The sequence below is a fragment of the Neofelis nebulosa genome, chromosome 5 (genome assembly GCF_028018385.1).
Source record: "Neofelis nebulosa isolate mNeoNeb1 chromosome 5, mNeoNeb1.pri, whole genome shotgun sequence".
In the NCBI taxonomy this organism is placed as follows: domain Eukaryota; kingdom Metazoa; phylum Chordata; class Mammalia; order Carnivora; family Felidae; genus Neofelis; species Neofelis nebulosa.
This window is the reverse complement of record NC_080786.1, coordinates 16660301-16677669: the sequence shown is the minus strand read 5'-3', so window position 1 is coordinate 16677669 and position 17369 is coordinate 16660301. Positions and strand designations below refer to the sequence as shown.

Sequence of the window (17369 nt, the reverse complement as noted above, 5' to 3'; positions counted from 1 at the left end):
GAAAATGATTTTTTAAATCCATGGCCCTAATGGTCTCCAGTAACAGAAATTTAAAAAAAAAATTTCAAAAGGGAAGACAATCCAGGCATATGACCCAATTCATATTTTTAAAGTTTAATCAACTTATATGCCATACAAGAGAGGAAGCACATCCATCCATAAAAAGAAAAAAGAATAAAGACCTAAATAATATCGACGTTTTATTTAAATTGAACACAGCTGTGAATTAAATTAGCTCTTTTAAATTGGCTTCATTTAGATTTATACTTGTAACTTCACTGCATCAGCAGTGATTTGAATTATCTGTTGAATTTAGATCGTGTAATTCTATGGCTGAACCAACCCTTCCAACTGCTTCCTAAAGATGATGAAGTAAATTAAAAAGCAAACATAAAGTTTACTGGGGATAATTAACCCATTTTGGACACATTCCTTTACTGGAGAAATTAGTTGCAACAATGGCAAATCTAGAAAAAGTAGATATAAAACTCTATTTTGTTTGGAATTGTTTGATATGATACTGTGGTGGGTATTTTCGTTCCAAGCATTTTTCATTACATACCTTCTTAGACATTTATGAGTCAACTTTAAGTTTCCTAAGGGCAAGGGACAGTCTACTGTACTTTCTTAATGTTCATTACAGACACATTGCTTTTCACCTAGCCCCTAACTACAGGCATATGTCCATTGTTCATTATTTAATTTGGGGACATTAATCAAGAGAGAATGTCTTAATATAAATTTGGCAATAGTAATCACAGCAGCAATGATCATTTCTAGCCAATAACAGATATAGGCAAGTAAATAACAAGAAATAAATACTTTCCTTCACTGAATTATCCAGATTCTATTATTTGTCTCATTGTACTATAAAAAAAATTTCTAAAAAGGTAAAACAAGCTTTTCTAAAATGTGTAAAATCCTATTTTGAAAAACTTAAACAGGCACTTCCCAAAAGATGATATCCAAAAATTTACAGGACAGGCATTCAACTTCATTAGTCATCAAGGTAAATGCAAAAATGCAAGGTAAAATCACAATATAATAGTACTACACACCACCAGAACTGCTAAAATGAAAAAGACAATACCAACTACAGGCAAATATGTGAAAAACTCTCATTCGCTGCTGGTCAGAGTGTAAACTGGCACAACCACTCTGGAAAACTGCTTGGCAATATCTACCCAAACTGAACATACTCCTTCCCTATGACCTAGCAATTCCACTCCTAGGTATAAATCAAAGTCAAATGCATAAATACATTCACTGAAAACATGTATATAAATGTTCACAGCAGTACAATTTTTAACATCCAAGACCTAGAAACTCAAATGCCCATCAATGGTGGCATGGATAAACTGCATTTATACATATTATATTTCAGTGAGAAAAAATGTGCCATAACCATGCAGCAACAAGTCTGAATTTCATGAATTTCATGTTAAAAGAAAAAAACTCTTCACCAAAGAGTACATATGGTACAATTCCATTTACATAAAGCACAATAATAGGCAAAATCAATCTATGAGGTTAGAAACCAGGATAATGGTTACTCTTAGTGGTGGAAGAAGTGACTGGAAGGGAACTCATGGCCATTCCTGGGATTCTGGTGGCCTATCTGCCACTCTGGTTGGTGGTTACATGGATGCTCAATTTGCACAAATTTGTTAAGCTATACACACTTATAATTTGTGCATTTTTTTCTGTACGTACTTTAGTAACAGTTATACTATACTAAAAATTTACATAGGAAAATCCCATTTTAAAATGCTTTCCTTACTCCTGCATGTGAATATACTATGTCAATCAATTATTGCTTCTCTTCAAACGTTTATGTCTTTTCACAATTACTGTAAAAAGTTAATTGAAAGGTCCTGGCAAATGCATTTCTGTAAGTAAAGAGCACACTATAGGAAGCAGTCAAGTGAAAAGATTATGATGCTATAATGAATTAAATACCTCTAGACCCATTTCACCTCGGGCTACTCTCCAAGCCACTGACCCAGATATTCTTCCACCAAGTTCTCCAGGCTTAGGGGTTTTGGGAGATATAAATTCAACAAGTTCCACGATTATCCTCTGGAGAAGTTCTTTTCTTCTGTTTTCCGACAAAGATACTTGCCTCTGTAATTCATGTTTTAAAAAAAGTCATTAAGATTAGGGAAGTGCAGAGGTCCATCTCTAAGTAAGTATATACTTAAAACATTCATATTTTAATGGGATCCTGACAGACGTAACCAACTTTTTGTTCACATGTAGTTATTTGGAAAAGTAATAGGTCACTGTGGAAAACTGAAAATAATTTTACAAATGTTATGTGAAGAAATCATTTAAGATCCATAACCCAACTCTTCATGATCTTTACTGTCCTACATTTAAAATGAAGGTGGCAACTTCTGCTTCCAGCTACGATAGACTACCTTGTGTCAGACCAACTGTCCTACTGAGAAAAGGTACAAAGCTGGGCAAAACATTACATGCAGACACAAACAAACCCCTGTTTAAATGCAACAGCAGGCTACCAAGGCAAGCACAGCTGTAGAAGCTAAGATCCCAGGGAAAGAAATGAATTGAGGTGAACTGAACATACTCCACCTCTTTTCCCTTCCAGGCTTTGCCAATTATTAACTGGTATGAGCTAAAGAGGGAGAGAAGCCAAGCACAAAATGACAGCTAACGTGCTGAAAAACACAGCAGAATTTTTACAGAATCACAGTACTGTGGAGTAAATACAGCGGAGTTCAGAGCATTTCAAGGTGAGAGCCTCTAGTTAATACTCCAGATATTCAGTTTAGGATCTTTGAAGGGCTGCACATCAGAAGGTGAAATTCCAAACAGATGGAAACTTCACCCTGAATCTCAACCACCGGATTAAGGTGATTCTAACTGCCTGCCAAGAAACAAAATTGATGGTCTGGCTTTTAAATCACAGAAGAACCCACATGTGTGTAATAGTAAAAAATTTCAATACTACCAAACGGATATAAAATAAAAACCGAATCTTCCTTTTTGAACTTCCAGTTCCTCTTTTCAAAAGTAGTCATTGTTAACAATTTCCTGTGCTTTGTTTCAAAAGTTTCCACACTTGGACAAGTGTGTGTAATTATATTCAAGACATAATTTCTTTGAAAAATAAAGCAACATACTTTTGATGCCTAGTATTACATACATTGAAATTTTGTTTCACTAAACTTTGAGATGTGACAATTTAATGCATAAAACTACCACAATATTTAAAAGGGGTCCTCAAAATTTTCAATGAACGAAAAGACATTTAACATATTAAAATACTTTTGCTTGCAAAGTAATGCTATTACTTTAAGAATTTCAATGGGTTAAAAACTGGCCATTCTTGATTACATAAAAAACTTCAAATGTCTTCTCAAAAATGACAAATGCCCATACCTGCTTATTAAGTCCATTAATAGTTTCTCGAAGTAATTCTTCTTTAACCTCAGTTCTTCTGGAGATTACCTCGTCATGTTTACAAGAGTATCGCCAAGTGACATCAACCACCTCAAATTACAGAATACAATAGTTGACAAGATTACAACCATCAACCTTAATCTGCTAACTATCTGGAACGTATGTAATTCTTATCTGTTTTTTTTTTTTTTTTTTTTTTTTTTTAAGTAGACCTCATGCCCGCGTTGGAGCCAAAGCAGGGGCTTAGCTCATGACCCTGAGATGAAGATCCGAGCTGAGATCAAGAGTCAGACATTTAACTGACTAAGCCACCCAGGTGCTCTTAGAATGTACAGAATTCTTAAATAGATTTTTAAAATGCTATCCTTTGCTTGAAATTTTAAAACCTGCAGGAAAAAAAAATATGCTTTTTATTCATTTTCTAACATGTATACTTTATTTTTTTTTAATTTTATGTTTATGTATTTTTTTTAAATTTTTTTTAACATTTATTTATTTTTGAGACAGAGAGAGACAGAGCATGAACGGGGGAGGAGCAGAGAGAGAGGGAGACACAGAATCGGAAGCAGGCTCCAGGCTCTGGGCCATCAGCCCAGAGCCCGACGCGGGGCTCGAACTCACGGACCGTGAGATCGTGACCTGAGCTGAAGTCGGACACTCAACCCACTGAGCCACCCAGGCGCCCCATATGTTTGTTTATTTTTGAGAGAGAGCGTGAGTGGGGGAAGGCAGAGAAAGAGGGAGACAGAATCCAAAGCAGGCTCCAGGCTCTGAGCTGTCAGCACACAGCCCGATGCGGGGCTCAAACTTAGAAACTGTGAGATCATGACCTGAGCTGAAGTTGGACGCTTAACCAACTGAGCCACCCAGGCGACCCCTTGGATTCTTAATGTAGGTTAAACTGCTCTAACAGGTATACTTTCAAGAAAGACTGATAAAATGATATTTTCAGAATATTTAGCTTTTTAAAACTTATCTACAAAGTTAATTTCATAATATTCAACTAATAAAAACTTTTTCCATTTTTACTGTATTAAATTCATATCAAATAACTAACTTTTGACAAAGGTACAAAAACAAGTCAATGGAAAAAAGATGACCTCTTCAACAAATGATGCTAGAACAATCTGTCATCTATCTGGCAAATAATGACTTTCGATCCACACACTGTACTATACACAAAAATTAACTCAAAATGGATGACAGACCCAAATGTAAAACTGAAAGTATAAAACTTTTAAAAGAAAACACACGAAAAAATCATTCTGACTTGGGCTAGGCAAAACTTGCTTAGCTATAACATCAAAAAGCACAATCCATCATTTCATCATCTATACGAATACTGAATCATTATGCTGTATATGTGCAACTATACAGTGTTATATGCAGACGATGCATCATTTTAAAAGGAAAATAGCACAATCCCTGAAAGAACAAATTGATAATCTGGACTTTCTCAGTTTTGTCTCTTCAAAAGTCACTCTGTAACAGAATGAAAAGACATGCCACAGACAAGGAGAAAATCTTTGCAAAGCATTTATTTGAAAAACGACTTATACGCAGAATATATAAAGAATTCTCAAAACTCAACAATAAGAAAATGAACAACCCAACTTAAAAAAAAATGGGCAAAGAGGAGGATGCATGGCAAATAAGCACACAGGAAGATACCTGGCATCATTTGTCATCAGGGAAATGCAGATGAAAACCACCATGAGATACCACCTCACATACTGACAACCACACTAAGTGTTAGCAAGGATGCAGAGAAACTGACAACTCTCACATACTGCTGGTGAGAATGCAGAACGGCACAGGATTCTGGAAAACAGCTTAGCAGTTTCTTATGGCTCTACCATATAATTCAGTCATTCTACTTCTAGGCATTTACCAAAGAGAAAAGACAGCGTACGACAATATAAGGACTTGTGTTTAAGTGTTTACAGCAACTTTATTTGAAATACTAAAAAATTGGAAATTATCTAACTGCCCCTCAACAGGTGAATGGATAAACAAACTAGGGTACATGCATACAATGGAATACTACTCAGCAATAAAAATAATAAATTATTGATACACGAGTATAACATGGGTGAATCTCAAAATAATTGTGCTGAGAAAAAGACACCAGATCACGCCCACCAAAAAGAGCATATATATTGTATTAATTCCATTTTATATAAAACTCTAGAAATGGGATGCTGGGGTGGCTCAGTTGGTTAAGTGTCTGACTCTTGATCTGGGCTCAGGTCATGATCTTACGGTTGTGAGACTGAGCCCCATGTTAGGCTCTGTGCTGACAGGGTGGAGCCTACTTGGGATATCTCTCTCTCTCTCTCTCTCTCTCTCTCTCTCTCTCTCTCTCTCTCTCATTCCCTCTTCCCCCCGCCCCCCGCTTGCATGCTCTCTCTCTCAAAAAAAAAAAACACTAAAAAAAAAAAACCAAAACAACAACCTAGAAATCTACAGCGAGAGAAAGCAGATCCATGGTCCATGGTTGCCTAAAGAGGGGCAAAAAGGAGGGATAACAAAGGACATAAGGAAACTTCCAGATATAGTGCATATGTTCACTATCTTGACTACAAAGATGATTTCATGGGTGCATACAAGTGACAAAATTTATTAAACTGTACACTTTAAATGTATGCTGCTTATTATATGTCAAATATATCTTCAAAAGCTGTCCAAAAAGGAAAGAAATTCTATTTTATTCTTAGAAAAAACCCTTTTTTTTCTTATGCTTTACCTCATCCTTAGAAAATGCTATGACATAGGAAAGCTTCTTGCCCCACCCTACTTCATAAAGGAGTGGCTTATCACAGACATCTTCACATGCATCACAGTGCAGCCACCGCTGCTGAGAAGGTGAATAGACTTCTGTCCAGACATGGTCTACTCAAGTAAGACACAAGAAAACAGCAGGAAGAAAGAATATAAAAGTTAAGTTTATAAAACCAGAATGATTTCCAACAACTACATACAAACTGCGAAGATAAGGATCGTATAATAATTTCTAACAGTCTAAATTTTAGCTAATAGGACCGAGCATTTTTGGGGCACACAAAACTCCAGAACATTTGTTTTCATTTCTCTCTTTGAAACCCTTAAAAATATTTTTGGAAAATGTCCTTTAAGGTGGTTAGTTTTAAGTGTCATTAAAAATTATGTAAACCATAACTCTAAAAGGGTGAACATATTGAACAACGGCATCAGAAACATGGGCCTCAGCTTTTGCTAATGTGGAGCTAATGCCACTTTGGAAACTGCAGTCTCTCTTGACGTTTACGACTCAGAACAGGTAGGAGGCCCCCCAAAGGATCTCTGGCTATTGATGTTCTATATTTGACTGTAAGAGAACAGTAACTCTTAAGTGAAGGTTTCATTTTATCCTACAAAACAACAGAAACACAAGCAAAATTCTAAGAACAAGGAAAACAACTTTTTAACGTGTAGATGATAAATCATTTCTAAATAAGAACAACATAAATTTCACAAGGCTTTTATTACATTTTTTTTGTATACTGAGGTTTAAGATTACTATGTCTTTTATACTAATCTCTACAAAAATAAAGGTTTCTACAGCATATTACATGTTATTACTCACACAGAAAAAGCACTGTTACAAATGTCACGGTAAATGGTTAATAAAAGAATGTTTATAGGCCATGTTTAAAGTACCAGGCAAAGTGGTAGGTGTACAACTCTATACAAAAAACTTACAAGGTTGGTATTAGTGTTATTTACAGAAGGCAAATGGGAGCTCAGGCTGACAAGGCCAGAAAGTAATAGACAAAAAGCGATGAGCCCAGACTGTAAACCCAAACCTGAAGTGTGCACAGCTCTACTACTTTGCTTACACCACATTCCGTACCTGTATAATCCCAAACATAGCGAGCTTCAAACCCTAAGGCTCGACAGCACAGCGTAAAACAATTGGCCCACTCGCCACACCGTCCACATCTCGTTTCCAAAAGTTTCTCAGGGTTATTATACCTGTTTTAAAATAACCATAGTTATCAACTTTGCAACCAAACTCTGCAAAGGGACTGAAAGGGGGTGTTCTGCATGTAGGGCCGACTCAATCTGCACTGCAGTGAGTTCCAGTAATGAAGGGGATCCTTGGGATTCTGGCAATGGTGGTGGATTTTCAGGTTCTGTTTACCTGGCCCTGAAGATGATGTATTTTTACGGTCTGAGGGTAAAGATTAAAGCTTTTATGATAGTTTTGTACATTCGGGGGACTTGTCCTATAGCTTTAATGTTCACTGAAGTATGTTTTCTAAAGTATGTTTTCTTTTAGAATTTAGTTTGTCTTGCTCCCGGTAAAGTATTTGCTTTTTTTTAAAACGATGAGCGTAACACTGGGATTCAGTTAAGTTTGTTATGTTTCGTTGTCAGTTTTTCCTGAAGTATGATTTTGCGTTAATAAGCAATGATAACTTGCTGGCATTTTACTCAAATGTATTATGATTTTGCTGATTTTGTACCTTTATTAATATTTGCTTTTTAATCATGTACTATATGGAACTTCATTCCTAATTGTGGTTAACATCATGGCTTGCTTTTTCACTACAGTCCCATTATTAGCTTTATATTACATGCATGGTATGAGATGAAACTCACCAGAAATTTGAAAATAAAATAAAATAAAATAACCATAGAAAAGCCTTGATTCATTATCATAATCAATAATTTAAATAATTTATATTACCTCTGTGCTAAACAGCAACATTTCTTAATTTCACATTTTTAAAAATTAATTTTTTTGTTTTTTCTTTTTTATTATCATTTATTTATTTATTTATTTTTAATTTACATCCAAGTTAGTTAGCCTATAGTGCACTAATGATTTTAGGAGTAGATTCCAGTGATTCATCCCCTTTATATAAAACACAGTGCTCATCCCAACAAGTGCCTTCCTTAATGCTCCTTCCCATTCAGCCCATCCCACCACCTATAGCCCTCTAGTAATCGTTAGTTTGTTCTCTGTACTTAAGTCTCTTATGTTTTGTCCCCGTCCCCAAAATTATTTTTAATTGAAATATAGTTGACATACAATTTTATATTAGCTTCATTTCACGTACTTAAATAATGATTAAAGAGCCTAGAATATATGAGGCATTGTATTAGAATCTATAGTGGAAAATGGTTAAACAGTGGTACAGCCTTAAAGGAGTTTACAGGCATTAACAGGAAGAAGGCAGAATGTGACAAAACCATATACAACAGGTCAGATTTAGTGTTACAGAGTGTGGTTGGGAGGAAAGTTTGTATTTGAACTGGGACCTGAAGGACAGATAAGATATGGACAGGCAGAGATTCTCTAGGAAATCTGCTTAAAGCATTAGTATTATTCTAACAAGTGGTATAATTAGCTCATGTATTTAAAAGGTAAACAACTTTAACAAACTACTCAGTAAAGATTTTAAAACTTAAGTGAACTCAATTCTACTTAAAACACTACTATTCTGGGGGCACCTGGGTGGCTCAGTCCGTTGAGCGTCCAACTTCGGCTCAGGTCATGATCTCAGAGTCCGTGACTTTGAGCCCTGCGTCGGGCTCTGTGCTGACAGCTCAGAGCCTGGAGCCTGCTTCAGATTCTGTGTCTCCCCCACCTCTGCCCCTCCCCTGCTCATGCTCTGTCTCTCTCTCTCTCTCAAAAATAAATAAAAACATTAAAAAATTAAAAAAAAAATTAAATACTACTATACTGTAGAATGATCTTTTTGATGGAACTTTTTTCTTCTTAACCACTTAAAGGTGCTTGCTAATTTGGAAATTATTTTTTGGAAGATGTTTGCCACAATCTTTTAAAAAGTTACTGTAATTATAATCATAAAACTGGAGAACACCAAATTTTGCATAATGCATTGAGAAGGATTTCACTGATAAAGCTAAGCAAGAAAAGTGCCCTAGCTGAGCAGAGATGTTGGCCATAAGCTTGTAGAAGGAAACCACTGCATGAATGAATTGGCTTTGCAATGATAAGTTTGCCTTAAACAGATGCCATTAAACTACTTAATTTAAATAAATTTATGACCAACATAATTAAAAGTAATTGAAAACAGATGTAAATTAAAAAAAATTTTTTTTTAACGTTTATTTATTATTGAGAGAGACACAGAGTGTGAGCAGGGGAGGGGCAGAGGGAAAGGGAGACACAGAATCGGAAGCAGGCTTCAGGCTCTGAGCTGTCAGCACAGAGCCCGATGCGGGGCTCGAACTCGCAAACCGCGAGATCATGACCTGAGCTGAAGTCGGACGCCCAACCGACTGAGCCACCCAGGCGCCCCAAAAACAGATGTCAATTTACATGAAGCAGTAACAGTGGCAGAATTAGCACATCCTATGCCTCCTCTATACACTACTTGTGCCAAGTTGCATAACCAGCTTAGCCTAGAATTAATACTGTTCGTCACCCCAACTCTATATGTAGGACAAAACTAAGTCCCTATGTGTCCAAAATGAGGTATTTCAAAACTTGGTATCTTTTCTTGACTGATGATACGACCAATGTTTGTAAGTATTGCCAATTTAAAAAACCTGATAAGAGGCTTGTGAATTAAAGGACAAAAAAAGTTAATTGAAAAGTTCAAACTTCCTTAGTTTAAAATTTAAATAATGAGGATACATTAGATTGGGTGGGGAAGGCACCTGATTAAAATTCTGTCGTTAATATGATGGCATTATACTTCTACCTTCCATATTAGCATCTGATGATTATTTTATGTACCTCATTGTGTTTACTATCACAATGTATCAGTAGTATTATTAATGCCATTAGTGTTATTTTTATGTGCTATCAATTATTAATAAAGTTATCAGAAAGTTACAGGGGCGCCTGGGTGGCGCAGTCGGTTAAGCGTCCGACTTCAGCCAGGTCACGATCTCGCGGTCCGTGAGTTCGAGCCCCGCGTCAGGCTCTGGGCTGATGGCTCGGAGCCTGGAGCCTGTTTCCGATTCTGTGTCTCCCTCTCTCTCTGCCCCTCCCCCGTTCATGCTCTGTCTCTCTCTGTCCCAAAAATAAATTAAAAAATGTTGAAAAAAAAATTTAAAAAAAAAAAAGAAAGTTACAAGTTATGTAATTAAAAGAACAATACAAGATTTACAGCATTAGGGCAGCTGGATGATTTAGTCAGTTAAGCAACTGACTCTTGGTTTCGGCTCTGGTCATGATCTTGCAGTTTTATGAGAGCCTTATGTTGGGCTCTGCACTGACAGCGTGGAGACTGCTTGGGATTCTCTCTCCCTACTCACTCTCTGCCCCTCCCCCACTCATGCTGTCTCTTTCAAATAAGAAACTTAAAATAAAATAAAAAAAAAAAAAGATTTATAGCATTAAATGTGCTAAGACCACACTTTTATATATTTATTTATTTAAATTTATTAATTTATTTTTCAGAGAGCCCAAGCTGGGGAGGGGCAGAGAGAGGGGGACAGAGGATTTGAAACAGGCTTTGCACTCACAAGCTGACAGCAGTGAGCCTGATGAGGGGCTCTAACTCATGAACCATGAAATCACGTCCTGAGCCCAAGTTGGATGCTTAATTGACTGAGCCATCCAGGTGCCTCTACACTCAATATATGCTAGAGAAAGAGTAAACAAAATTTTCCTATAAAAAGACAGTAATTGGGGTGCCTCGGTGGCTCAGTCGGTTAAGTGTCCAACTTTGTCTGAGGTCATGATCTCACGGTTTGTGAGTTAGAGCCCCACGTTGGGCTCTTTCTGACAGCTCAGAGCCTGGAACTGGTTTGGATTCTGTGTCTCCCTCTCTCTCTCTGCCCCTTCCTTGCTTGTGCTCGGTCTCTCTCCATCTCTTTCTCTCAAAAATAAATAAACAATAAAAAAAAATTTTTAAGACAGTAATTACTTTAGACTTTGTAGGCCATATGGCCGCTGTTGCCAGTATTCAACCCTGACATTATAATGTGAAAGGAGTTACAGACCATAAGCACACAAATCAGAATAAATGTGTTCCAGTATTTACAAAAATAGGATGTGGGCTGGACTTACCCTACCAGCCATAGCTTGCTGACCTCTGTCTTAGAGGAATATATTTCTAATAATTAAAAAGCTCATTTAATAAAAATTCTTTTCTAACCATTCCATTAAGAGATCACTCTGACTTTACTGTCCAGTGGACACTCACCTTGGGAATCGATTGCTGAACTGGCATGTATCACAGTAATGATCTTCTACTCTGTTCGCACCCCACTTCAGTTCATCATCATTGGGAAATAATGATTCACCTCTAGACTTAGTCTGGCCACCACATTTGCTGCACAAAATGTCATTCACCCATTGAAAAAATTCTTCCTTAAACCAGTGTAAAAGCTCCAGCAGAAGAAAATCCTCTTCACTTACATCAGTACCTGAGAAGTTAAAACAGAACCAAGTAAGATCTGAAGCTGACAAAAACTAAAAATACACACACACACACATATTTTATTCTAAAATATGGAGCTGAAATATATGAAAATATAAGATGATCTAAAAGGTATTCTCAAATATGATACAAGAAAAGAACTGTCAGCATATCGTGAATCAGGATGAAATACGACATAATGCCTTGCACATTTATAGCAGTATGCCATTTACCACCGTAACTGACATTATGTACTAAAGTGAGCTGAACATAACCACCTCTCAGGGAACTACGGTTAATGTGGAATTGATCTTGAAACACAGGGAGGTAAGAAAATCATTCTGATTCTTAAAAATATTTAAAAATGACTATATTCAATTTGTTATCAGGTATATATACCAGTAAACATGAAACAATCACAAAATCACAAGCAGAAATCAGAGAATTCCAGACACCTAAAAAATCACCCTATCAACTTTTCTTAGTCTTTCAACTACACAATGTAATCTATCTGTGGACACTCACCACACATCAACTAAAAAGAGAACAATGCCTACAATGTATGTAACAACCCCAGCAGGTATGTATGGCCTATTAATATTATATCTACTTTAAAAAGATTTCTCTTGATCATATTCAAGACTGTGGTATCTTTGGAAAGAAGGGAAGGAGAAGAGAAATGAATCTAGAAGACATATCTAGGGAGTTCTCATTTCTATCTTTTCATGTTTTATTATTAAGAAGTGATAATAAAACATACTTGAAGGAAATATATGGCATAATGTTAAGATCTAATAAAGTTCAATGCTGGTCATAGGTGTTTTTGTATTTCTGTTTGATACAGTTCAAAATAGAAAAAAACTGTATTATACAAAAACCTAGAGACTATAAAGGCTAGAAACAGATTATGTTCCTGGATGGGAAAACAATATTCTAAAGTGGTTAATTATCTACTAATTAATCTGTAATTTAATGTAATGCCAATTAAAATTAAAAATAATTACAAATTTTATGTAATTAAAATTTATAAAGTAATTTTTCATAAAATTTGACAAAGTGCAAATTCACATGAAAGACAAAATGGTCAACATAACTTTGAGTAAGAACAATAAGATAAATTCATCTAATACATGTCAAAACACATTACAAAATCACAAAAATAATTAAAATACTGTGATATTGGTGAAAAATAGACAAAGTAGATTACTGAAACAAAGGAAGACTCCTGAAAAATAGATTTCTAAGTGATACATAATGTCTGATGAAGTTAGCCTTTCAAAGAGATTTTTTTTTTTTTTAACATTTTTTATTTATTTTTGGGACAGAGAGAGACAGAGCATGAACGGGGGAGGGGCAGAGAGAGAGGGAGACACAGAATCCGAAACAGGCTCCAGGCTCCGAGCCATCGGCCCAGAGCCTGACGCGGGGCTCGAACTCACGGACCGCGAGATCGTGACCTGGCTGAAGTCGGACGCTTAACCGACTGCGCCACCCAGGCGCCCCTTTTTTTTTTTTTTTTTAAAGAGATTTTTTTTTTTTAACATGAAGTTAGCCTTTCAAAGTAGTTCTAAGAGGATGGACGATTCAATAAATGATTTGGGGGGCGCCTGGGTGGCTCAGTAGGTTGAGCACCCGATTTCAGCTCAGGTCATGATCTCACGGTTTGTGGGTTCAAGCCCGATGTCGGGCTCTGTGCTGACAGGTTGGAGCCTGGAGCCTGCTTCAGGTTCTGTGTCTCCCTCTCTCTGCCCCTTCCCCGCTCATGCTCTGTCTCTCTCTCTGTCTCTCAAAAATGAATAAACGTTAAAAAAATTTTTTTTTAAATAAAAAAAAATGATTTGGGTACAACAGAATTTACATAACATACTGAGAGGAGGAATACTATAGAGGCAGAAATTACAAAAGAACACAATTATGGCTTTGTGGTATAGAAGGGCCTTCTTGAGCAAGATGCAGATTGTGAAATTAATAATGGAAAAAAAATTAATTTTCTTATATTAACTTTGTAACATGAATTTCAAAAGATATACTACATGAAATTAAACAAAGAACACTGGGAGAAAAAAAGTAACATGTTTAACAAAGAAAAGTACGCAGAATATATATAGAACTTCTATAAATCGGTAAGAATATTAGCAAACCCATTAGATAAATTCAAAGTCCATAAAAGAAGTCCAATAATTTCATTAAGTGGAAACAAATACTCTCAAGACACTTTTTATGTACACTGGAAGGCAATTTGTTTGGCAGGATCCATTACAGTATAAAAGTATCAACACATCCTTGACATTTATATTTATCCCAGAGAAACACTTGTGCATATATATACACCAGGAGGCATGCTTTACAGGAATTCTCACTGCAGGAATACTTAGCATAGAAAAAAATGGTAAATAATCTCCATGTTTATCAATAGGGAACTGTATACATAATAGTACATGCATACTATAGAACACTATGGAGAGTTAAAAAGATTTTTAAAACACATTAGTAAATGAAAAACATCAAGAAACTGAAGATATATGGGATGATAAATTTTATGTAAATCCACACAGCTTAAACTATTTTTACAGGTAACTATGGGTGTATTTCCTACGTATTAACATAGGAAAAGATATGAAAAGGAACACATCATATGATAATAGCTGTTAACCTATGGAAGAGATATGACTGATTGGCAGGGAGAGTCTAGCTTCTTTTTTTTTTTTAATGCATTTTTAAATAAAGTTTATTTATTTTTGAGAGAGAGAGAGAGAGTGCGTGTGCTGGGGAGGGGCAGGGAGAGAGGGGGAACAGAGGATCTGAAGCTGTCAGCACAGAGCCTGATGCGGGACTCAAATCCACAAACCATGAGATCATGACCTAAGCTGAAGTTGGATGCTTAACTTGACTGAGCCGCCAAGCTTTCCAAATCTAGCTTTACTTATATAATATGAAAGTTTGCATTAGATTAAAAATGAGCTTGAGAAATATAGCACTGCCATCCTTCTCCATCAAGTGCCTATAGCAGAGTAATCTTTTCAAAAATGCAAGGTAGATTATGTCACTCAAAACCCTCCAATGCGTTTCCATCTCACTCAGGATACAGTTGTTTCTACTCTTGCCCTTTCTTACCACAGTTGGTCTCCTCTGGTAGGCTGAAAACCGGTCCACCAAAAGATACGCATATTTTTTTTTTTTTAATTTTTTTTTTTTTTCAACATTTTTTTATTTATTTTTGGGACAGAGAGAGACAGAGCATGAACGGGGGAGGGGCAGAGAGAGAGGGAGACACAGAATCGGAAACAGGCTCCAGGCTCCGAGCCATCAGCCCAGAGCCTGACGCGGGGCTCGAACCCACGGACCGCGAGATCGTGACCTGGCTGAAGTCGGACGCCTAACCGACTGCGCCACCCAGGCGCCCCCGCATATTTTTTTTTAAGATAAGCATATTCTAACCCCTGGAGTCTCTAACTCCTAACATAGCAAAAAAACAAAAAACAAAACAAAACAAAACAAAACTTTGAAGATATGATTAAGGATATGGAGATGTGGGATTATACTGGATTATCTGGGTGGGCCCTAAATGCATGCTGTACCCTTAAAAGAGGGAAGCAGAGGGAAATTCTACACATACACAGAAGGTGATGTGATAGTGGAACAGAAAGAGATAATGAGACCCTGTTGACACCTTGATTTCAACCCAGCGATTCTGATTATGGACTTGCGGCTTCCAGAACTGCAAGTGAATACATTCCTGTTGTTTTAGGTCACCAAGTTTGTGACCGCTTGTTACAGCAAACACAGGAAACTAATGTACCCCTTTACTTCTCTGACCTCTGTCTTGTTCATTCTGTGGCAGGCACCATGTCCTCCCTGCCATCCTTTATAGGGACCAAGCTCACCTGCACCGCAGGGAGCCTTTGCAGTTGTTGGTTCCCCCTAACTGCAGTGGAAATCCCCGCTTTCCAGAGAAGACTTTCCTGACAACTCTATACAAACAGCATCCTTCCTAGTCACTCTCTATTCTGTTATCCTGATTTGTTTGTCTTCCCAGCACTTATCACTACGCGCTATATTTGCGTATTGGGTTTTTTTTAGTCTCTCACCCAATGACAGCAGACTTTGCTCTGTTCACTGCTGTATCCCCAACACCTTGAACTGTGCTTGTCATGCAGTAAATACCTGAGTGAATGGTGGAAGGACTAAACAAACAAGTCTCATAATATTACTTAGAATTAATACTGTTCACCAAATAGTCATTATCAAAATGGGAAAAGAAGGGCAAGGAAGACAGAATACTTGTATTTCTGCATTCTAGGTACTGCAGCCACCCAGCCAGAAGTAGAACTGGCACACAGAGTGTGCCAGGGACACCAGGGACAGTGCTCCTTGATCAAGCAATATCCTTAATTATGGCTCAGAGAAATGCAAGTGGAATCCTGTCTGTAGAGGATAAGAGCTCAGAAAGCTCAGAGTTATGGGGCTTAAAGGAAGGTTTGACTTAGATGCTAAATTCTTTTTTGTTGTGTGCCTGTGTTTGGTTTTTTTGTTTGTTTTAGATGGTAAATTCTGGGAAAATATGGAGAATATATTAGAGTGTGGAGTGTATATTTTAAAATTATAATCAAGACTTCAAGGGGGTGCCTGGGTGGCTCAGTTGGTTAAGTGCCTAACTCCTGATTTTGGCTCAGGTTGTGATCTCATGGTTTGTGAGACTGAGCCCTGCATTGAGCTCTTCTGACAACATGGAGCCTGCTTTGGATTCTCTCTCTCCCTCTCTCTGCCCCTCCCCTGTGCACTCTTTCTCTCAAATAAATAAACCTAAAAAAAAAAAAAAAGACTTTAGATTAATAAATTTAGCATCTTCAAAAACAACATACGAATAGATTTCTGGTAATTTTTCAGTGACAAAAATAAAATCAACAACTTTAGGTCTTAACTCCATCCTATGAAAACCAGACATTAGTGTACAAAAGAGGGAATAAGAAGAGAACCCATTGGGGCGCCTGAGTGGCTCAGTCGGCTGAGTGTCTGACTTTGGCTTAGGTGATGATCTCGTGGGTTAGGAGTCTGAACCCCACATTGGGCTCTGTGCTGACACCTTGGAGCCTGCAGCCTGCTTCAAATTCTATGTCTCCCTCTCTCTGTCCCTCTGTCACTCGCAAGAACATTAAATAAACATAAAAACAAAAAGAGAAGAGAACCAGTAAAACATCTGTCTAGGTAGCCTCATCCTTAGACACACCTTAACACTCAACATTTTTCCTCCCATGTCTTCATATTCAATTCAGTAGGCCAACATATATTTTATTTCACTTTTCTAAAATGACAGGGTTCTTCCTCTTCGAAATAGGTGTTTCACCTATATTTAGAACACTCAATCATGACAACTCTTCAGTCTTTCAAGCCAGAGCTATGAAATCACACTTCTCTGAGCCTCAACTATCTCTAAAGGTATCTCAGTGGGCAGTGTTCCAAGGTTCTCACTTCTGCTTCAAACCAGAACACTTTTCCTAGTCAGAAACCCAGAAGATTTAATTTGAGGAGGAAATGAAAAAACAAACAGATAACACACCAAAAAAACCCACAATGAAA

General features: G+C 37.0%; 1 protein-coding gene across 4 annotated transcripts in view; it reads right to left on the bottom strand.

The window, feature by feature from the left end:
* The window catches only part of NGLY1 (N-glycanase 1), a 65478-nt gene that overhangs the window by 11671 nt on the left and 36438 nt on the right, over positions 1–17369 (bottom strand). For all 4 annotated transcript variants that reach the window (XM_058729715.1, XM_058729712.1, XM_058729714.1 and 1 more), the window contains 5 exons: positions 11577–11799; positions 7298–7419; positions 6173–6318; positions 3406–3516; positions 1960–2124 (listed from right to left, as the gene is read on the bottom strand). In XM_058729715.1, the coding sequence (XP_058585698.1) occupies positions 1960–2124; positions 3406–3516; positions 6173–6318; positions 7298–7419; positions 11577–11799 (767 nt within the window). The remainder of the gene's footprint in view (positions 1–1959; positions 2125–3405; positions 3517–6172; positions 6319–7297; positions 7420–11576; positions 11800–17369) is intronic.